The following is a 23171-nucleotide window of genomic DNA, read 5'->3' on the forward strand; positions in this document are numbered from 1 at the left end:
AGTATGTGAATAATCACATCTTTGCCTCTGAAGATCTGATATCCATGCGTAAAACACTACAAAATAAGAATTTAAATTGACTTGTGGACAGGTCAAATATACGAACAACAAAGGACAACAATTCTTCACGGTTAAACATTACAGATAAATGTGTGAGCCAGCACATGTAAAGAGGATTAGAGCTTTTATGTGCTCTGTTTTTGGGGATATGGGTTTGTGAACTCTCTTCTTTATCTATTCCCAAAAGGTTTTGATGCATATTCTAACATCATACAGTTAATACCAGGTCTTAAGTCCCGGAGCATAATCAGGATCTCCGATAAGTGTTCAGATGTCATGGACTTCCAGTTCAAAACCATGAAGGTCAATACTAAAACAATATCTCTATAGCAAAAAAGAAGTTGGTAACGTTGACAAAATGCCTAATCAATGAGATAATATGGATCCAACGCAATATCACTTACAGTGCAACTAACCAGTAGTTGAATACCTGGTTAACACATGTTGATATGATATGGATCCAATAGCATAGGTTTCTCTAATTATATGTACAAGCAGACGCATATCTTCAAGTTTGTAGAACCCAATGGCAGTTCTCCACACATTGACCGGGAATAACTGTTTGAATCTTTCAATTCTGACATCTTGCGCAATATGAAGCCACTGCCATAAAAAATGGAGCGAGTATTTACTTCAGCACCTAAAGATAGTGAGCTTTTACTTCAGCACAATTGTTGGTCAAGCACCTTCCGTCTCTAATTACACTGACACTAAAGAATCCAGAGCACTTTCAGATGATGTCCGGCCTCATTTTCTCAGTTAAAGTTGATAGAAGATTGACTAGATATCGACTTGTTTATTCCCCAATGTCAGTTTCTGAAGCCTTCTGCAGTTCTCCAGATCTAGTGTTACAATTCCAGTGAGATTATCGACTGACTAGCGATGGAAGTTCTCTTACGGGAGTCCAAGGTAGATATAACTCTTTCAAGTTTGGTGCAAAATCCTGAATCTTCTCAAGTTCTGAGCAGCCAGACAAATTAAGAAGCTTGAGAGATGTTAAATCAGCCATGACAGACAACCTTCGCAATTGAGAACAGTCTTTCATATTCAAGGAAACAAGCTTCCGACAATGAGGAACAGATGTGCTAACGTCAATTAAACTCGTACATCCTTCGAGATCAATATGCTCGAGGTTCACGGCTTCTGATAACACCCCGATATCAGTTAAATTTTTGGAGTGGCTAAGTTTCAATATCTTTAGCTTTTTGAGATTCTGTTTACAGCATGAATAATGAAGATGAGTTATCAAATCAGGGTAAAAAATAAATGTAAGTAGCTTAAATTACAAACAACACTTACTTTCTTCCCTTCCCACAACCTCTCCATGTTGCTATAAGGCATGTTTATCTCTACAAGATTCTCAGGATTAAATTTCTCTGGCAAAATTTTGAGAGGGTAATTCTCCCAGTGAAGTAGCCTTAACTCAGCAGGTAAAGTGCAGAGGCCTTGAGATAGCCCTAGCTTGCACTGGTTCCCAGAGGTGGAACAATAGAACTTCAGCAATCTAAGTTTATACATATTGTCAAACACAGTAGGACTCAACTCACAGGTCAAGTCAGAAACGTCCAGGAAAATGCCCTCAATAGCTTCTGTTCCCTGAAAAAGACAATCACATAACCACGGAAACATCAGTTTTTACAACCAACGAAATAATTATTATGAAGTATCTGGATCGTTAATAACACAAATTTTACACTTCAACTTACTGAATTGTTAGTCAATACATCAGCAATCTCACTGGAGTCCCACAATCTGCTACGCTCACATGGATCCTCATCTTCTTCATGAACAAAAAATCGACCAACATCTTGAAAAGGAATAGGCATCTCTATCTTATTGTCCAAAAGGCTAATGAGAGACTCATCAATTAGATCACAGATACCCAAATATGTAAAAAACCCACAAGCATCAAGTAGTTGCACCACATGATCTTTGTTCTCCCCTCTGAAAAAACATGCAAGGTCCAAAAATATGTTCTTCTCGTTTTCATCTAGTCCATCAAAGCTTCTCCGTAATGCTTCTTGAATCTGAGTAGGAGGATATTTCCTTAAGTTGTGGAGATGCTCCTTCATATTCTTTATATGCTGCTTTGATACAGAAGAACCTAAAACTTTGAGAGCCAATGGAATACCACTACTGCAGCTGATGAGCTCTGAGATGACCGCACTTTCTCCATGCAAAAAATACTGTTTGCAGAGACGAAAAGATTCAGACTCGCATAATTCGGGGATCTCGTATAGGTCTTTAACTTTACACTGTACAAGAACTTGTTTTCTCCTAGATGTTAAAATGATTGTGTGTCCATGAGAAAACCAGCCAAACCCTCCAACCACAGCTTCTGCATCTCTGGCATTACTGACATCATCGAGAACAACAAGAATTGTTTTATTTTGGAACTGGTCCCTCATGAAACTCAATTTTGTATCACAAGCGCTTATACTTAGTTTTTCTTCCCCAAATACGTTAGAGAAGAAATCATCACGCAATTGCCTGAGCCCTTTCATGTGACACATTAGATGAAAGTCTTGCAGGAAGTAACACAGATCATAATGTGGAGTTAGTAGTTCAAAAATTTCTCTAACAATGGATGTCTTACCTTCAACACAACATAGGTCGTCGAAAGGATCTCGACCATTTCCACATCTGAAGACTGGGAGTGATTTAACAATGCTAGGATTCCAACCAGACTCTTGCTATTTTTTAAATATAGTCTTAAGGATGCATTTCTAACAACTTCTTCGGCAAGCATAAACTGAGTCCTGCAAAAAAGACATAGAAAATGGAAAATAAGAAACACTCCTGCAAATAGTTGAAAACGTCAATAAGCTAAAGCTTTGGAAACGTCCTTCCAAGATATCCTAGAAAGGTGAACTGTTGCCACATTGTACGTATAGTAAAGAGACAACTAAGAGAAGTCAATATACCCCTTAGTCCATTCAAGTCCACCGATGGACACTATTTTAGTCACGGCGGCCCTCCATTTCTGAATTCTGTCTTCCTTAAGAGATTTCTCAAGGAGCTGAAATGATGCTTCAAACCTGCCTTTCAACCCGCAAATGTCTGAAAGTGTTACCTTAAAATATATAGGTATAATTATAAGGTCTGTTGCTTTCCAATGTTCCATGATTGCCACCAGATGATCCAGGGACTGTCTAGAACAAGCATAACTATCTGAAAGTATCATAATACCAACACTAGATCTATATATCATCTCCATATCCAGGTTCTCTCTACCCAAAAGATTATACGTCAAAGGGATGACCTCTCGCTTGAGTAACTCTTTTGAGATGGATTCAATGAAATATGTCTCATCCACATCTAGGTTGTCATTGCATGAAAAGATTAGTATGCATTCTGTTTCATGGGTCACCCCACTTGCAGCCTTCAGGTACGATGTTACAGCTAGGCTGCGAAAAGGATTGTTCTCAGGTATTAGGCCATGTGCCTCACTCGCAGTAATGAGACGGCCAACAAGAGCCTCAATGCTACCTGAAAACTGCCGGGTGCGAAGAAAATCAATGACATCATCAGGGCTGCAGCCAGAGGGAGTCAACGGAGGCATACGGTTGCTGAGGAAGTTGCAGAGAGAGTACCAGTCATTGTTCAAGTGCCTCCTATTGGGAGCTACAGATGTGAATTTGTCTGCAACGATTGTAATGTCGTCCCCTGAATCGAAGTCGTCTGAATCTTCCCAGTTACATACTGGTGAAGGCATCCAATCACTGTACGTTTCTCCCCTAGGAAACTCCTCATCCAGAACCAAGTTTTTTCCTTTATTCGATTTCTCACTGCCACTTTCTTCATCTGAATCTTGCTTAGTCCTCAGCTTAACACCTTCTTCACCCGAATCGTTCTTCTTCCTCAGCACAACCTTCTGTATCATAGGCCGGTAATTTCTCAGCTTGTTCTGTAAAGCTTCTGGATCCACTGTTCCAGTGACGGTAATCTGGCGGTCCCCATCATGAGTGACAGAAGAGACACCTAAACAAGAAATCAATAGAAGAAGGCCAATTAGAAACTATATTTGAATTTCATGGGATATTGTATCAGCTAAACCGTTCCAGGATCCAAATCACAAATAAAAGTCACGAACAATAAAAACAGCAACTCAATGTAACACATCTTTTTGATTAAAGGAACTAGACTAGACCCCAAAAGAATCAGTGAAGAGACCAATATATATATATATATATATATCTTATTTTCCCGGTAAATTATGTAGGAAAAATATATATACCTGGGATCTTACAAACTTTACTGATGACCTTATTTGATGTCTTAAAATCAAGTAGATCCAAACTCAAATGAATTTCCTGCAAAACATCAGTTAGTTGTAAAGAAGAGTAAGACTGGGAAAATATTACAAAAATACAAACAGAAAACATATATTGAACGAGTCAGGAACTTCACGAACTCCGATCGAGAGACCTTATCCAGTTCCTGGGAGGGGCTTGGTCCGGAAGTCTTTGTTCTACTCGAACTCCTTCTCCCAAAGGACCCAAGTATGCTCGTCAATCTATTCATCTATTTGATCTAAGGCTTTCGATTATCATAGAGGAAACCACAGACGTCTGAGATTATAAGATGCAAAATTGCAAAGGGAATGGAATAACAAAGAGGAAATTTGCACGTTAGGCGGAAGTAGGAACATTGGGAAGAAAGAGAAATCCATAAAGTCAAAGTCAAACTATGTCTCATATGCTCAGACCTTTATTAGCCTAAATTAGCAGCTGCTTAACTAAAAGAGTCTAGAGATGTCCCTCGCTAAAGAGTAGACTTGAGTATCTTCCAAGTCAAAGCCGAAGAATAAGAGATGTATGTCATGCAAATGATAGATGTGTATAAATAAAAAAAAAATGATAGATGTGTCAAGAGAAAAGAACAGTAAAATAAAGATTTTAATTTTAACAAATGTTAATATGTTATAGACTCAGCTCAACGCCTCAACATAACACTCAACATAACATAAGTAAACAATTCATTATTGAAAACATCGTTTACGGTTCCAATCATTGTCGAAGGTTTTCAATCATTATTATTTATTCTAGAGTATAAAGTTTCTTCCGACCTTTTCTTCTTTAGCATGGTCAGTAAGTAATCGCTAAGTCGCGCTTCTAACTTTTGATTAAAACTTGATGCCCTCAAAACAAACTCTGTGTGTCGAAATGAAAGCATTCAGTAAGAATATACACACGTCTAGATCTACTGCTTGCCCTCTATTAAAAACTTCTATCCAAGTCACTCCGTTCCTCATACAAATTCACAAAACAAAGAGGATAATAGAAAGCAACATTGAGGTGTGAAATTGAAGCCAGACGAGGGAATTTAAGTTTATACTTGGAAGATACTTTCCCTTGCCAAACTTTTAGTACCACTATATTTGTCTCGTCCATGCCAAGAACGGTAGTATGCCTGCATTTGGGGTTCCAACCATCAGAATTTTTTCATCAACTTATAACGCAGTCTGAGCAAAACGCTATTATGCTTTTCAAGATGCTACATGGTCGCTTTCCGCAAACAAAACGCCATTTAGACAGATTACAGATCATATTTTGTATTTGATTCAGTAAATGCCTTTAGTTACGGAGAGGTTCAATGGTAAGAAGCCAGAGAGAAGGAATTTGTTACCTGTAGGTTAAATCTACAGGACGAGTAGTCCATACGCAAAGCCAAACTCTGAATTTTTATAACTTTATAAAAGAAGTGAGGATAAACAAAATGCTGTACAATGAAGACTTCATTACTCAGCCTCGCCTCCTCCTTCTTCTCTAAAGTGTTGTCCAAAAAATTCATCTAGTTCTCCCCAATTTGGGATGCCTGATTGATTGGTATTGTCAGATGGTAACGACCGGATGCATTTGAGAATAAGCTCAACGTGAAGCTTCAGCCTGATTAAAACAAGTCGAATGTTTACTACAGAAGCTAAGTTGGTTTATTTGTCTAAAGGATATAGAGTTACCTTTTCTTTGCCTCTGGAGAGGTTATCTCCAAGTTAGTAAGCGTTTGAGAGGTTTGTGTGTGGATAATCATAATCACCTGCCTACAAGAATCATGGAATGTATATAAACTAGGAAATATAAAGCAGAATCTGAAAATCATTTCCTGCCTTCAACATTTATAAGAAAGAAACAGTAATTTGATGCGCTAAAACATAAAGCTACAGAGCGAAGCAGCACAAACTGATTGGCTGCTATCTGTCCTACACAATAAGTCAATTTGACTCCAAATTTCAAATTCGTAAACCCCTAACTGTCTTTCCTATGAAAGCTGCATATATGCTCACCTGAAGATTGCTTGAACATCTGCTTCATGCAATGTCTCGGACAAAACACGATGAAGGTAACCAACTTCCTGTAAAATTAAATGCACATTACGACACCTACTATTATTTTTCTAAGATAAGGGAATGAGAATAAATCACCCTTGTGAGTGGCCACGCAAACTCTTTAGTTTGTTTATTGGTGTCTGGAGGTCTGTTCCAGCCCTCAACAACTTTAGGCAACATATGAAGATGAGCCAATAGTCTCTCTCTCATTATCTGAACCAATTTTGTGTATATTTCATCTCGATGAATCCTATAATCCTGAAATTGTCAAAAGGCCGAAATTAACACTTAAATTCTACAAAACTAGAGATAATCAACAGGTGTGAGATTTTTTCAATTATTTATCTATCAGATGTGCAACGATCTCCAATACCTTAGGACCTGTAAGAGTAAAGAGACAAAACCCAGAAGGCAAAGATAGACACAAACCTGAGCGACTTTATCAACCTCTACTGACAAAAGTGGCTTTCTCGTCTCAGGTACTTTTGAAAACAGAATTCTTCTGGTTTCTTGGACCACAAAAAATAACGAACTGTTATGCAGGAACCCAGCTTACAAGGAAAATAAGCTAGGGATTTTATTAAAAACGAAAAGCTAGGGATGATTCAAAAAACTCCTACAACCATCAAACTCATGTTTAGCACAAAAATGTGGGTAAAGAATGCTTAAATAACACAAAGTAAAACACTTCTACACAGAAGAAATAGAATGATCTCGAGACATTAATCCAGCTGAAAACATTATGACAGCAACAGTTAGAAAGAAGAAAAACAGACATCACCTACCAGGAATAATAGTGTAAGTGAAGTCAATCACTTGACTTGCTAGTGCCAGGTGTTTTGCCTTTATGGACTTCAGACCAGATACCTATAGCATGAATATGGCCACTAAAAAGGTCAATATCAGCTAATCAGCAATGAAAACTACAATTGTCTTCATCTAAAGCACATTTATACCTGCATAGCACCAGCACCGAGAACAAGTTGGCATGTCCGAGTGTTGAAAAATCTCAACACTTCAACAACACGAAGAACAATTTCCGAGGACAAAGCAGGTAAAGAGTTGTTCATATCAATGTATTCTGACAACATCTTGAGCACTATTAACCCACTGCAGGATATAAAAGGAATCACATCAGCATACTTTAATATTTCCAGCCTGGATAGCAACCAAACATTAAGCAATCTAAACCAAGCAAATTGTACAAATATTTAGTTAAATATTTGTACAATTGTACAAATATTTAACTAAATATTTGCATGCCTTAGATACTGCCTATCTAAGGCATGCAAGACAACAAAAGTCTTATCTGGTGAATGGAAGTGAAGATTTATAACAACACTAAATTGCTACAAGAACACTAACCAGTTTACCATGTGGTAATCAACTCCTTGATAGAAAAGGTTAGATTTTCTGTGCGTCTTATGATTACTTTGATTATTCGGAACTGAAGATACACCAGCCTTGCTGCTTTCAAGAGACTCAGGGGAGACTGGGGATTTCATTTGTACATCGCTAACTGCAGGAACTTCACTAGATTCAGATTTATCATTTCGTAATTCAGAATTTTGATTCCCATTTCCAGAAGTGAGAGACCCATTGAGAGGGAGCGGATTATTATGGTATGTATTGAGATCAGCATTATCAACTTTCCCAGAAATCAACTCCTGGGATGCAAAAAGAGAACTGATTATGGATTGAAATTCTTCGGGAACATCTATCTCATCCCATGTTTCTTGATCAAGCACAGCTCTCAGTTTTGTCATCTACAGTAAAGTAAAATACAAATTAGATTAACGACCAGATCTCTTTATTATGAAAGAAGATAGATGGTAAAGGAGAGAATGTGCTTCTATGGGGTGAAGTCAATATAGTTAAACACTATTTGGTTATCAAAAGTTAGTTTAACTTTTCTTTACACAAAATATGGCTTGGGCATGTTTCTCCGGATAAACTTTTTTCTGCCACATTTACCATGTTTTCTTTTATGTTTGTAAGCCCTAAAACTAAACAAAAGTGTAGATATGCTTGCTGTAAAACTTATAAACGTATATGTACAGAGACTAACCCGAGTTTCATGCTGGAAATCCACAAAGGCTTTGGCTTGTGATTGCAGCGTCCCACGAATACTAGATCCCAAACGTCCACCAATCTGTTAAAAGTACAAATGACAAACAAGAATAAGCAATGCAATTTCGTATCTCTTCTATGAAAAAAAACTAGAATGAATACCTTTTCCGTAGCTGTTATAAATTCTTGGGTCAGATCATAAATGCTCATGAACTCCTGCAATTTTAATTTTGGATGAAGAAGAGCGCGAACTCCTATTAGCTTTGCCCACCTACCATGAGTAACCTCACAAGCCGCAAAGACAGCTTCTGTGTTTTCTCTCAAGACATCAGCCCTATATAAATAAATAAAATAGCCAAATTAGTTCCAAACGTAGAACAAAGGTTTGTGTTACAGAAAACTTCAAGAATTTGGAAGAATGCAAACAAAATACAATAACTTTTAATAAACCTGAAGTTTCTTGACATGTTCATCAAACTTGATGTGTCACTCGATCTTCCCTGCAATGCAGGGGCCTTTGTGGCTGCCTTACCCAGTGGAGAAGACACTAAGGACCCGCTTTGAAAACCTGTTTCCTGGGCTGTTTCGGCCGCTACAGCACCAACAGCAATTGCAGCTGCAACTGAATCAGCTGCATAATGTCCATCAATATTGCAAAGGATCCATTCGATTGCCTTTTTCACTTCCGAAGCCCGGAGTAGATGTGCCTGCATTCACTAAATGAAATGAAATCATATTACATCTTAATCAAACATCTAATCAAAAGGTTCCAAGCCTCTATATCATAACCAAAAGAAAATGCTGCCAAAAGTTTAACATCGTAGACATATATGTATAACTTCCTATAATGCTTGCTTAAATAGTTAAAAGTTCCATAACTGATGCACATATTACCTGAACAATCCTAAATATAGCAGTTAAGAGATTAGCAAATGCCTCAGATGACAGACTCCTCAACTTGCTCGCAAGAGATAAGCCACCACCTGTATACACACTAGAAATAAGTATGGTTTCTAGAGAGGCAACTACCATGGAAGCAGTATACATTATCCTAAGAGAAGGATATAAAAACTATTAACCCGTCAAGTATGTTTAAGCCAACCTTCTTCATCAGTTGACTAATTTCCATGTAAATTACTTCTAGTCAGGTCTCAGATCAAATTGGAGGTTAAAAAGAAAATAAGAAAATAAGAATTACAGTAATCTTGATAAAGCCCTTTTGCAAAAACCATAACCCAATATTGTTGCTTCTACGGGTTTGAACTTGATGTGAACGTGCATAAGAGAAATTTCAACACTTTTTAAGTACTAAACTCTTACGTCGAGTACGTTTCATGCTCGAACTAAGTAGTATGACAATCGTTATACATACTAGTTTAATTAAAATCTCACCATCAACATCTACTGAGCGGTCCCCGTGTGAAAAGTCAGAATCGAGGGATCTTGCAACAAGAACTGGAAGCAGCTCAGCAACTGCGTTTTTTATTGCATTTTTCATTTCAGATGTGAGTGCATCTCGATACATCCTCAAAATTGAAGGGAACTTAGCCTATGGAAAACAGTTCAAAGAATAGCACATGAGAAACCAAATTCAAAATGAACAGTTAATCAGCACTCTGTTGAAAATTAATCAGGACCAGCCACTCACCGTTCTTAGCAATCCAATAACTAAAGGAAGAAGGCGATCACATAAGGTAGAGGTATCTTCTTCTTCTAGCTTAACCTGAAAAGATGTAAGCCCAGTATTCAGAGTCATGCTGGACTCTGTGCCATGTTTTTCTCATTAATTTACTACTTCTCACAATTTAGGATCTTCTATTCATTTTTAACACCAACAATCAAGCTCCACATAGTACAAAAATAAGCGCCCATATTCATTACAAAAATATGCATATGTGCATCGGATGAGACGTACTTCATCAAAGGTCTTCCCGTTTGATGTAATAGATCCCCGTCTTTTTGCTGCAGCTAAAATCAGTACATCTATTTCCCCAGTATCATGTATTGAGATTCGCATAAATTCTGCAGTGAGAATACTACAAAGAAAAAGAACCAACAAGCTATTAGACACTATAGACCAATTAAACAATTAAAAGAAAATACCTAGTAGAGAAAACAGGGCAGTTAGATTTAGAAGATGAAAAAATATTCTGAACTACTAAATCTTCATGAAACAGCACTACCAAAGAAAAACAATATCCTGCATTTTAATTGACACAAAATACCTACAGGTTGTACAATGTCCTACACCTTTGAAGATAACTAACTATGGATGAAATATCCAGGTAATGAAGATTGAAGACCAAAGTATATTTCAATTGCAAACTAAGATTGATTATAATAATTGTACATTGGCTTGATCAACGACCCACGTTAAAGGGGATTCTCGCCAGCAAGGCATTTAGAGTACATAACTTAGGATTGAACTTATAGATGGTAAAAGTATCCACAGTTGTTATAACGCTTAACATCTCAACAAATGACTCAAGCACCAAAAGGACGTCATAGAAGGAAAAAGAATTGCAAACCCCTGAAATCATATTTCAAATTTCGACTACCTCCACTATCTAAGAGATTTCTAGAGGTTTAGCAGTAAACCCCAATACATAATCACTAGATCACATATTTACCTCTTCTCTACAAAATTAGATTCAGAATTAGTTGGTTTCTTTGGTAAGGAACTTCACAGTTCACCTGAAATCCGACTAAGTATCGTTGTTCCCGATCAATCCATCCTAAACGAGTATTATATGCAGACCAGAAAAGAAACACACCTGTTTATGGAATCTATAGAGCTAGTAACATGATCCCGAAGATGCCGGAAGCAGTGTAGACCAGTCAGCTCATCCCCAGCCTAAAAAAGTAGGAAAACCATTTTAGCTTCTTAAGAAAGAGCACCCTAATCATTTAAAAGTATCCAACATCAATCACAGTTGAACTTACCAACAAGTTCTGAAGATCGTCAGTTATATCCAAAGCTCCAGCACAATCTGCGGACGCAACAAGCTGAACAACAAAGTATCAAGCTTCCATCAAGGAAAAGAGGAAAAAAACAAAAGTAGCTAGCTTGACACTACTCTAAGCGAATCAGTAAGAAATTTACCAATTTGAGTGCAGAGAGAGCTTGATTAACATACAAGATAAGTCTTAATTTACGTTGCAGCTCCAACATATTAATCCTAGTTGAGCTCAGCTCTTGAATCTGTCGAGCTGAATCTACCAAATTCCTGTCCAGGAGCCGAATAGTCTCTTTCAACTCACGAATCCTAGTACAACCCTCAACAATCTTCACATTCAAATCCTGTAATTGTCCCTGAGCCTCGAAGAACGAATCAGACCTCACTGAGATCTCCTTTACAAGATGCAGCTCCACTACATCAAGATACTGTGACAGCTTCTCTTGAAGCGCTAGATTTTCAGTCAGATTCGAGAAAGGGCAAGCAGAACGAAATGTAGTTCCCTCCTCAAGAGCAAAATCCTCCTTAAAGTAAAGTGAAGGAACCTCACGCAAGCACGCAGCTAAACCCGATACATGGCTCTCCTGATCAAACCCAGAGCTCTCTTCCCTTGTATGATTCCTAATATCCTCAAACCTACCATGAGACTCAGAGATCGTAGAAACGTAGCCATGGAAATCGGATCTGGTAAGCTCAGAACCAGGGAGCTTAGTTGAAGCAACAGGCGCGAACTCAGAGGGAGCTACAAATGTAGACGAAGACCACCAACCAACCCAAGACGCATCGGAACCATAAACACCAGACTTACCTCCATGTGGATTGTTAAGGATCGAAGAAAGACTCTGACTACTTGCATCGGAGATAGATTTTGTTAACGATGAAGGAGAAGACGAAGACGACGAATGGCCAAGATCTAAGCTCGATCGGCTCGAATTGCCAATGGACCTTCCCATTAGGGAAGGGTGTGAATCCATAAGACCTTTCTTCACGAAATCAAAATCATGAACCAAAACTGTTGAGAAAATAACACAAGTTGATCTGGGGAAAAGTTGAATTTTCAAAATCAGAGAGATCCTTGGGGATATGAAGAGTGTGGGTCGAACCAAATCGTAGAAGCTGTGATGGTGAGAGTGTGGATCTGGAGAGAAGCGAAGGAAGAACAACGGAAGAGAGTTGTGGGAGGACTGAGGAAAGCCCTCTCTGGTGGGTTCGAGACTCGACCGGTTCGAGAGAGGTGGTGGTGTAAGAGCAGTGCCGGGTTTCTCACCGCGAAGATTCAATCAACGGTTGATTAGCTATCCACGTCATCTATAAGAAAAAAAATGGATTAATGTTTGTGCTGTTGTTTTTAGTGGGATCTGATTTCTGCTTTTCGCACTAATATCGTAATTATATATAGTGCTATGAAATATCCATTAATTGTACAATAATTTATTATTAAATAACTTAAATATGATTTGTTATTTTCAAATTAAATTTTTAATTTTAATATTGATTATTTTTTGATTTTTTATGAAAAATATTGAAAAGTAAATTTAATCTATTAAAATTAAATAAAAATAAGCTTACCTTTTTGTCCAAAATAAATAAATAAATAAGCTGTTTAAGTATTTCAGGTTTTCGGATTTAGAGATCGGATTCGGGATGAAAATAAATATCTTTCCAATATAGGATTAATGTTTGTGCTGTTTGTTACTACTTACTAGTGGGATCTAATTTCTACTTTTCTTTTGGACTTTGGAGAATCACTAATATCGTAATTATGTAGTATAGTAATATTTTACTTTCAATATATGTAGAAAATGATCTAGCTTTTTTGCATATATCTTTTTCCATTGCAATGAATCAGATAGTTTTCAAATTACATTTAAAATATTAGCTAAGTTTACTGATTCTTCACCACCAAATGATGTGGTTAAAAAACAAAACTATAGAAGTGATGCTTGCAACACCACCGCTTTCATTCAAATTCTTTGTTACCGATGGCAAAGCAAAAAAGAAAGCTAGATTGCTTTTGTGGGATGTGGTGATGAAACGACGTCTTACAAGTCAGTCACATAGGCACCATCACTCATAAGCTAGCTTTTGGGTGAGTTTTACCTTTGGACTTTTTTGGGCTTGACTGAAGGCTTGGTATGGGATACGTTCTCGCTTCCTTTTTCTCAAGCTCATGATAACAGATTCAATAACTCTCTTCAAACGACATCTCTTATATGGTGGTGCCAGAAGCTCCACACTTGAAAGCTCCTCTAAATTCGGAGAAGAAGGACGTTTTGAGCCATGGGTCTTTTCATAGGTTGTAGTGGTAATCAGATAGACTGCACATCTTTTCACCGTGCAGCTATCATCTAGAAGTTTGTTCTGCCAATTGACAGGATGGAATTCGAAGGTAACCCGATCGGCCAGGAAATCATGGTCAATTCCATCTGCAATATGCATTTTCACATTGCCAAAAACAAACATATGATCCTTCTGAACAGTTGGAGCTTCCTTTGGAGCCCAGCAATGGACGATTCTCTCTAGTCTAGGTGAAAGGTCTCCCCTGGCCTTCCTGCATATGCACTTGATGCCAAAACCAGCAGCATTGCGATAGTTATCCCAAAATTCAACTACTACAGATAGAGTAAAGCCTGAGAGAGTGCTAAGCATGCCAGGAGTTAACTCTATCAGTACAGATGAACCCGCTTTAAAATTAACTGAAAATTTGTGCCCTGCATAGACAGGTATACAGATGCTGAATGCAAGCAGGTTGTTGTTTTCCTGCTACAGTGCAGCCAAAATAAAATTTATCAAACAAGTCAAAAGTGCATATGAAAATGCATGTTAGAGAGAGGGAGAGGGAGAAACCTGTTGATCCCCCTTGGCCATGATTTCAACACTGTCAAGAGCTTTTTGCATATATTTTCTGACAACTTCTGGGGACAGCGCAAAGCAATTACTGAATGTGTAGTGCCTTGGAAACTGCTCGAAGCTTGAAGAAAATGACTTAAGAGACACACAACCATGTGCATTCAAGATTTCCAGACTTCTGGGAAGCTCGGGTAATGATATGAGGTTTTTACAATGGCGTAATCTGAGGCTATGTAGTTTACAAAGCTCCTTAATGTCTTCAGGAAGTTGGCTAAAAGAGTTTCCACCAAGATCCAGTGCTTTCAATGAAGCAAGCCGGCATAACTCTTCAGGTATATCCACCAGATACGAGTTACAAAGAAATAAAGATACTAGGGCATTTAGTCTTGGCGCCAATGAGTGTAAAATTGATGATGGTAAAGGAGAAATAGTGATCCACAGCCAGCATTCTTGTGGTATTCCCTTGCTTGATAGATATGCAAATGCTGATAAGAATTCTTCTACAACATCTCTGATGAAACAGTAACTGTAAATATATGGTCTTAGTTGCAAATTTTTAAGGTTCATAAGAGTTTTAGAGTCATCTAACCTTGATTCATTAATAGCAGAGTGAAGTTTGAACGGCACATATTCTTTAGTGGCGGTTATCTTTCTTTCAAGACGTTGCAAATCGCGTGGAAAGAATGGATCGATAATTGGACGATTCTTCAGATTTGAACAGCCAGACAGCTTAAGTGTCACCATGAATTTCAAGTTACTTATACCCGGTGGTAGGTGCTGAAGTCTTTTACGATCCTCCAGGTCTAATGTAACAAGTCTAGTGAGCTCCTCAACTGACAGAGGCAATTCTTTAATAGCACTACCAGCTAGATATAGCTCTTTCAGGTTTGGTGATAAATCCTGAAGGTCGTCAAGATCTGAGAAGCCAGATAGATTAAGAACTTCAAGAGATTTCAGATGAACCGTGGTAGGCATAATTCGTAGATGAGAACACTGGTGCGACGATAATTTCATTGGACTTTCTCTCAACACTGTTGTCTCATTCCAGGATTATGAAGATAGAACCAGCCGGTTCTCCGTGTTATGCAAGTGCAAGTTCAGAAATGAAGACGGTGATGCAAGTTCAGCTTTATTTGTAATCTTGGGGGATGGAAAGAGCAGTGTGGATCATCTAGCCACGAAGAACCAAGAAAACTTAGCTCTGATCATGTTTTCATCAGTTATAACAACTGCTACCATGCCAAGAAAAGCGATGATCTCAATAGATGCTGCAACACCACTGCCTCATTCAAATTTTTTCTTACTGATGGCAAAGCCAAAAGAAAACTAGATTGCTGTGAGGTGGTGAAATGTGGGATGAGCTTGTTATATGCACCGGGCGAGAATGATTATAGGTTGCATGGCTTACAGGAGAATAATCTCGAGAAAGCGATATCTGGAAAAGAAGCAGATGTAAACGAAACCGCCTTGGGTGAAGTTGTTGTGTCCAAGAAAGGCCGTTTATGTTCACAAGAAGAAGAGCTGCTGAACAGGAAAAGAATAAAGGAAGAAGTCTCTTTTTCTAATTACGAGTGTACTGTAACTTCCGTTCTTAGTTACTCGAAGCCAGCAAAGCCTAATCACTGGAAATAAATAATTTCAGAAAGCTGATCTCAGTCAAGATTTGGATTCAAAGAGAAGTCGAATCATGTTTTAAATCTATCTTATTCTTGGCTCTCCACCTCTTAGTTTGAACTTTGAATTGTAGAAACAGTAATGTACATAGTCTCTTAAGTTTCAAGGCAATTGGCTACTGTTAAGAAAATTTCAAGAAGAGATAATTGGATCTCTGTATCACAAACAGATTTCTTCTACAAATATTGAATCAGTTTACTCTGCTGTCTCCTCAGCACAACAAACTCAGAATCAGATCCTTTTAGTAATTTCTGGTATTCTTAAAAGCCTAAAGTTTGACTTGTAATAAAATTTACTGAAACTTGAAGTAAAGTTCCCATGCAAACTTATTGCGATATTATCTCTGCACAAATATAATTAATAAGATTCTTTGAAACTTGAAGTAAAGTTCCAAAACAAATGCATTACCAGTTCATTTCCCACCTCGCATATGTTAACTTCATCCACAAGTTTTGATATTATACAACAAAATTATCCTATTTCATGCCTTTGAGTGATTTGGTTTACGTCTTCTAATAATAAGAAGAATAAGTATTAGCCTAAAAAGTTAAGGAAGTCAAATGCTTGAGTTGTAAAATACCAAAAAATCCGCACTAGAAGCATGAATATATCACACAATCAAAAAAGTCAAAAGTGGTGAACGCCAAACACACTTAACAATATACTATTTGCTTCAAACTATACCAATGTTTTGGACCGTTGACTTAAAAATTATAAAATCATATTAAATACCTCATACGAAAAATACTTCTAAGTTTATAAACAAAAAAAGTATCATGAGAAGTGTTCACATAATGTGTTTAAAAGTCACGCAACAAGTCACATGAACATTTTTTCCCATACATACAAACCAAAGTAACCCCACAAGATTAATTGAAGCCTCACGTTTCTTTTTTGGTCATTTTTAGACGTTACCAAACCCACTGAATAAACAACTTTAATGGGATCGTCTCCACTTTATCATTTTACTTATATTGTAAGCTTATAATTAATTTCTCCAAAGATGAAAAATGATGATTTGCTTTTTATGCATCCTTTAGTTGAACAGACGGAACCAACACCACAACACATTGTGAAGAAGAAACAAAAAGCAATGGCTTCACAAACCAAACTCAAGAAACCTAATTCTCATTTTAGCCTTTGTACTTTCCTCTTCTTCACCGTCCTCTTTACCATCCCGGCTCTCTTCCTCCTCCGCACCTCCTCCTCTTGCTCCTCCTCTACCGGCGCAGTCTCCTCCTCCTATGATACATACCAGCCACCGTGGTCTGGCGACCTTCAAACCGCCCAGTTTGCCTGGAACCGCCTTGCTTTCTCCTTAACCAACCCTCCTCCCAAATCCCTAAAACTCGCTGTTTTCTCCCGGAAATGGCCTACCGGCCCCAATCCGGGCGGCATGGAACGCCATGCCTTCACTCTCTACACTGCTTTAGCCCGCCGTGGACACCGTGTCCACGTTTTCACCTCTCCTTTAGACCATTCCCCTGAAACCAACATAATCACTCCGGTTTCTGACCAAATCTTATACCCTATCATCCATTCTCACGGGGACGCTGAGCCTGGAAAATGGCGGTACAATAAAGCATGGGAGCTTTACCAAGAAGAAAACAAGAAAGAGCCTTTTGATGCGGTTCACTCCGAAAGCGTGGCTTTACCTCACTGGATCGCCAGGGAAGTTCCAAACCTAGCCGTCTCATGGCACGGCATTGCGCTAGAGAGCTTACAATCAAGCATTTACCAAGACCTGATCCGTAAACCAGACGAACCAAGATCTCAAGGCTTCAATGCAAGCCTATACGGTGCCGTGATTCCCAAGATACTAGACGAAATCAGATTCTTCCACAACTATGCTCACCACATCGCTATCAGTGATAGCTGCGGAGAAATGCTAAGAGACGTTTATCAAATCCCTGAGAAAAGGGTTCACGTGATCCTCAACGGAGTTGACGAACACGGATTCACATCAGACAAGAAGCAACGTTCTCTGTTTAGGTCAAAATTAGGGTTATCGGAAAATTCATCGGCGATTGTTTTAGGAGCCGCCGGGAGATTAGTCAAAGACAAAGGACATCCATTGCTATTCGAAGCTTTCTCAAAACTACTCGAAACACATTCTAATGTTTACCTTGTAGTAGCTGGATCAGGGCCATGGGAACAACGTTACAAGGAACTAGGAGAAAAGGTTTCCATTTTGGGATCTCTAAACCCAAATGAGCTCAAGGGTTTCTACAACGGGATCGATTTGTTCGTGAATCCAACGCTTAGACCACAAGGACTTGATTTGACGTTAATGGAATCGATGTTGAGTGGCAAACCAGTGATGGCGTCGAGGTACGCAAGCATAAAGAGGAGCATAGTGGTGAATGATGAGTTTGGGTTTATGTTTGCGCCAAACGTGGAAGCTTTGACGGCGGTTATGGAAGTTGCCGTGGCGGAAGGAGCGGAGAGATTGGCGGAGAGAGGGAGAAAGTGTAAAGAGTATGCGGCGGAGATGTTTACGGCGAGTAAGATGGCTTTGGCTTACGAGAGGCTTTTTCTTTGTATTAACGATCAGAGATTTTGTATCTACCCTTAATTAGTAATTCATACTCCAGTATATTTATTTTATCAACCGTATAAATTATAGTTTTGGTTGCATTATTGGAAAAGTGAGTCATATAGCAAACTAAGCAAAGTAATCAATTACATATGCGACCCTTTATATATAGAAAGTTATACAACTTTACAGAAATAGGCCTAGATAACGCTACTACATGCGAAGTTTTCGACTTTAGTACTAACGCTTGTTTGCATCCGAGAGGAAGAGGCCGAACCAAGTGATATGGTCGTTCATATATCATGCAACAAAACATGGGACAAATTGTGTTCCATAGTTTTAGATGTAAAATTCGATACTCATCTATGCGCGGTCTCGCCATGATCTCGTCCAGTTACCAAATCATATGATGTTACTTTCTCTGCGAAATCCATAGGATATCCTGTTTTTATATCGTGAAGATATGTTTATGGGGAGTCCTGTATTTTTAATTCAACTAATTACTATAATCCAAAAATGAAATCGAAACTTTAGTTATCAGCCAAATCCACTAAAATTGTTGTTATAATTTAGATCCTACATATCCACAAACACAAACCGTTGGTGTTGAGGCAAATTTCTAAGAGTCGATGTTTGAACTTATGCGAGCTTGTTCAAACCGTCGATAAGCTCGTCTAGTTCTAATAAACAACACAAGACTCGAACCTAGCCCAATCAGAGACAAGCAACCCCACCACACAAAGGTCAAGTAATAACAGTCCCGCCCCATACACACCACTGACTCCGAGGTCACTGATTTAATCCCGCTGAAACCATGCGAGTCATAAACCAATGCAGCCAAGAATCCATAGATCAGCGATCCTATTGGTATGTTTGTGATCAGGATATTGTGGTTAACTCCAACACTGTTTGGTCCAAAAAGCTCTGATGTGATGGAAACTGCTGCTGCGAATATAAACCCTGAGCTTAAACCCATCAGCGCGGTTCCCGCTTGTAATGCTGATGCGTTTCCTGATAATGCAAGCAAGAAAAGCGCAAATGGTGTTGGTAATAGCGCGATTGCTAACCACCCGGTTCTCGCAAAATAAACCTTCCTGCACAAGTAAATACATTCACAAGTCTGCAATTCAAGCATAAGCTAAGACTAATCAATGATCGATGCACTTACGCTCGGATATAATCCGGTGTTGCAGAAAGCAATCTTCCAAAGAATGAGAAAGAGGAATAAAGTGTGACAAGAGTTGTTGTATTTGAACTCTGTCCTAAAGACTGAGCAATCTGTCCGAGGTTGTTGCTGTACACAAGTCCAATGGTTCCACCGCAAAAATAGGCAATATAGTATAACCAAAAATCTGATCTGTGTAAGAGCAGCGACAAAGAATGTTCTATCCCCAAACCTTCAAGCTGATCTTTTGTAATAAGCTTCGTGCAACAAGACCCATCAATATCATCTTCCTCAACAGCTACTGTCTTAACCGGGTTTTGCACCACATCATCACTCAGCAATTGGTAGCTTTCGCGGTTTGCTTCATGTGCAAGCATCCCTTTATGCAACTCAAGCTCATCAGGATCAACAAGAATGAAACCGGAACCTTCAAGACGGAAACTAGTGTGGATAGTGCGGTCATACCAACTCCGAGCGATGACTAAACCGGGAATACATAAAGGAAAGATCAAAAGAACGATTGCTCCACCAAAAAGGAGCCGAGCAGAGGTTAAATCAGAGGAGTTCGATCCAAAGAGAAGGAGATAAACACCGTTCAAAGCAGCGAGTATATTGAGCACTAGAAACATGAGAGAGTCACGTCGAACACCATCTGGTGGAAGAGGCTCAAAAGGCGGTTGGCGAAGAATAGGGATGATTGCAGTGAAAGATACAATGAGAGGTATAAGAGCGTTCAAGAGAAGGTACAGCTCTGGAGAGGCTGGATTGATTGCGTTATAAGCTAAAGTATATAACGCGGCGCTTACACCATTGAAGCTCACTGTGAGGGACAGAGCAAGTGATCTGTTTGCAGGGAAGTTACTAATGCAGAGCACAAAACAGACTGTGTTGAACCAACAGATACTTAAACCAGCAAGTAAGCAGCAGAGAAACACCTGCACATATCATCACTAGCAAAACTTTAAAACAAAAATTTCTTGAAGAGATAGCACATTTCTAAAGATGTATAACTTCATTGTGTGTTATTTACCAGTAAATATTATTAATAAAATGCTTTACAAAAATAATTTCATTGTTCTATTTCAGTCAGAATAATCCTCTAATTCCCTACACTCTTCAGAAAAGGACGTTTCAAAGAAAGAAAAAAAGATATGGTTGTCAATTAAATTCAGCTTATTTGATGTGATGGGTGTTTGAAGGAAGAATTATATGCAACTGGTTACATAAAATAAAATTTTCATTTTCTATTTTTGACGTCATAATTATATATAATGAATTGAAGATTTATCGAACAGCCATCGAGAAGTAACAAACACGAGACCAACAAGCATAACAGTCCAAAACTAAGACTTGTTAGTTTGTTGCCACCAACCAAAATTATTCTAAAGTTCCAAAAATAATGCATTTTCCATATTTAAAGAAAGGACAAATTGATCAAAACCAAAGGAAAACACAAAAAAATCGAACTACCAATCTATACCAATCAAACATCTCTCAATCTAAGATTCAAAATTAATTTTCGTCTCATTTGTGAAAATACTAATTTCGACATATATAAGTTTGTTGAATCACATCCTAATAATAAAAAAAGATTTTTTAAATAATTAGTTCTTTATTAAGTAAACCTTAAATAAACTAATGCTTAAGTTAAAACGTTACTAACTCAACTAAACAATGAAGATAACTTGTAGATTATTCCAACCTCTGGAATTATTTCTTTAATAGTATTATGTTTTGTATATGAACATTAATTAAATATAGTTGTGATTGATAATAAAATAAAGGGAAGAAGAGTAAGTAACGTTTTAGGTACCATAATATAAGGCAAAGAGAGGAAATGAGTGATGACGAGCCACTGGACTCCGTAACCGACGAATCCCATAAAAGCCGCCGCGAAAAGGACCGTCCAAAGCGGGAAATACATAAGGGCAAGACCCGAGGACCATCCGAATACTTTCCCGAGATCCGAAGCCACGGCCAGGTAGTTCAGCTGCACCTGAGATATCCCAAGAACCGATTTCAAATCTGAAGAGTAAGCTGAGAAATCGAAGTTGGTCCCTGTGAAAGCTTGAATCCATATCGTCGCCACCAGAATCATCCATTTCCTTGACTGTCCCGCCATTCACCTTATCGCCGGCAGCGTTGGTTTTTTTTTCTTTGAGAGAATCGTCGAGATTCTCTTTTTTGTATGGTAGAGAGAATTCGATGTGTTTCTTTTTTTTTGTGAGTGAGAGCTTTTTCTCTTTTGTGGTCTGTTTACATTTTATATATATATTTTTAAGTTGCCAAAGGAAAAGACAAAAAGAAAATCAATTTATCTATTACGTGGCGACTATTTAAGTATACTTTTTTTTTATGACAACAGGATTTTATGTACTATCTTCAATAAGATATTGATTAGTTTTAAAAGTTTTGACTTTTTTTTTAATAATTGAAAAGACACCATTTGTTACTAGTAACAGTAATTTAATAACATAATATAATGTTATTTGATCAACTTATTAATTCTATTAAAATTTAGATTTAAAGTTAAAAACATTTAATGAACATTTTAAACTCACACATAACCGAAAATTCTAAAAATTGTTATCGGAAGAAAAAGAGAATTTCTAGAAATCTAAAATCTTATCAAAGAAAAACAAAAGAACTTAACTAGAAATACAAATCATATAATATCACACCACAATCAAAGAAGATAAATCCTTAATCTTAAAATAGAGACAACAACCCTAGAGAGAAATGAAAGAACAAGATAATACAATATAATTAAACTAGTCAATATTTTAACTACTACTTAATAGACATTGTTTTTTGGTAGCATAAACCTACTACCTTTTTTTTTTTTTGTCAAATAGACAATTTTTTTTTTGCAGCATAAACCTATTAATTAACATACTTATGGAGTAATTAATCAACGATTAACCGATGTATAAATTGTATTAATGTTTTTCAGCCAAATGGGTGAATCTTCGATTAATTACTCCTAAGTATGTTATGACATATTTTATACATTTGATGCATTACCCAACTAAAAATCAAAAACGAGATCAACTAATGTTAATTGTATCTCACTTCTGATAATGTCTCTTTTTAGTGATTGTGAACTGAAATCCGGATTACCCAATACATAATTTTTTTTTATCTTTTTGTGTCATAAAAAGAACTTAAGATTAATTCAAATGAGCTTAGTTAAAAGACAATTGTTTACATGATTAACTAAAATCCACGTTTTTGTGTTTATTATTTTTGTCTTCTACTATATTATAACAGCTAGCATATGAGGTTACAACTTAGTTTCTACTTACCGTTGGTCATATATATAGTTAAGTGTTTCACTGGTTGTATTATACGTTTATCTTTTGTTTCTTTTTGGTCATCATTATACGTTTATCATATAATTTTTTTTTCTGGTAGGAACGTTTATCATATAATGCAATCATGAGATATAATATCTCTCTTTTTTTTTTTTTTGTCATTTTACATGTCTGCTATAACTAAAACTAAAAGAAACCTACAGTATTTTTCTTTGTAGAT

The 23171-nt window shown here is 37.6% G+C and overlaps 6 protein-coding genes across 6 annotated transcripts; 2 read left to right on the forward strand and 4 right to left on the reverse strand.

Annotated features, from left to right (window-relative positions):
- Positions 1 to 364: 364 nt before the first annotated feature.
- Positions 365 to 4815, reverse strand: LOC17878203 (probable WRKY transcription factor 19). The gene is given in 8 exon segments (XM_023778342.1): positions 365 to 936; positions 938 to 1273; positions 1360 to 1656; positions 1767 to 2657; positions 2660 to 2819; positions 2985 to 4041; positions 4298 to 4373; positions 4489 to 4815. Coding segments are annotated over 8 exon segments (3009 nt in total). The 5' UTR covers positions 4585 to 4815; the 3' UTR covers positions 365 to 840.
- A 336-nt stretch (positions 4816 to 5151) lies between these two features.
- Positions 5152 to 12735, reverse strand: LOC17880784 (vacuolar protein sorting-associated protein 54, chloroplastic). The gene is made up of 19 exons (XM_006282996.2): positions 11559 to 12735; positions 11399 to 11461; positions 11230 to 11309; positions 10371 to 10491; positions 10104 to 10178; positions 9848 to 10004; positions 9350 to 9438; positions 8906 to 9162; positions 8618 to 8789; positions 8454 to 8537; positions 7751 to 8151; positions 7342 to 7495; positions 7171 to 7252; positions 6815 to 6894; positions 6482 to 6643; positions 6344 to 6411; positions 6020 to 6100; positions 5689 to 5948; positions 5152 to 5472 (listed from the first exon to the last, which is right to left on the reverse strand). Exons 1-18 carry the CDS (start codon positions 12384 to 12386, stop codon positions 5801 to 5803), a joined length of 3102 nt encoding a protein of 1033 aa, XP_006283058.1. The 5' UTR covers positions 12387 to 12735; the 3' UTR covers positions 5152 to 5472; positions 5689 to 5800.
- Positions 12736 to 13479: 744 nt separating this feature from the next.
- Positions 13480 to 15237, reverse strand: LOC17878808 (disease resistance protein RRS1). The gene is made up of 2 exons (XM_006285542.2): positions 14260 to 15237; positions 13480 to 14172 (listed from the first exon to the last, which is right to left on the reverse strand). The coding sequence occupies exons 1-2, from the start codon at positions 15235 to 15237 to the stop codon at positions 13480 to 13482; spliced, it is 1671 nt and encodes a 556-aa protein (XP_006285604.2).
- A 22-nt stretch (positions 15238 to 15259) lies between these two features.
- LOC111829375 (disease resistance-like protein DSC1) lies at positions 15260 to 15894 on the forward strand (the record flags this gene model as incomplete). Its single annotated transcript, XM_023778343.1, is given in 2 exon segments — positions 15260 to 15379; positions 15382 to 15894. Coding segments are annotated over 2 exon segments (633 nt in total), but the record flags the coding sequence as incomplete, so codon positions are not given.
- A 1054-nt stretch (positions 15895 to 16948) lies between these two features.
- Positions 16949 to 18576, forward strand: LOC17880789. The gene has a single exon (XM_006283498.2). The coding sequence runs from the start codon at positions 16964 to 16966 to the stop codon at positions 18509 to 18511; it is 1548 nt and encodes a 515-aa protein (XP_006283560.2). The 5' UTR covers positions 16949 to 16963; the 3' UTR covers positions 18512 to 18576.
- A 411-nt stretch (positions 18577 to 18987) lies between these two features.
- LOC17878667 (protein NUCLEAR FUSION DEFECTIVE 4) lies at positions 18988 to 21969 on the reverse strand. The gene is made up of 3 exons (XM_006283359.2): positions 21451 to 21969; positions 19641 to 20572; positions 18988 to 19566 (listed from the first exon to the last, which is right to left on the reverse strand). The coding sequence occupies exons 1-3, from the start codon at positions 21757 to 21759 to the stop codon at positions 19092 to 19094; spliced, it is 1716 nt and encodes a 571-aa protein (XP_006283421.1). The 5' UTR covers positions 21760 to 21969; the 3' UTR covers positions 18988 to 19091.
- Positions 21970 to 23171: the final 1202 nt, after the last annotated feature.

This window comes from Capsella rubella, unplaced genomic scaffold (assembly GCF_000375325.1).
Source record: "Capsella rubella cultivar Monte Gargano unplaced genomic scaffold, Caprub1_0 scaffold_7, whole genome shotgun sequence".
Lineage (NCBI taxonomy): Eukaryota > Viridiplantae > Streptophyta > Magnoliopsida > Brassicales > Brassicaceae > Capsella > Capsella rubella.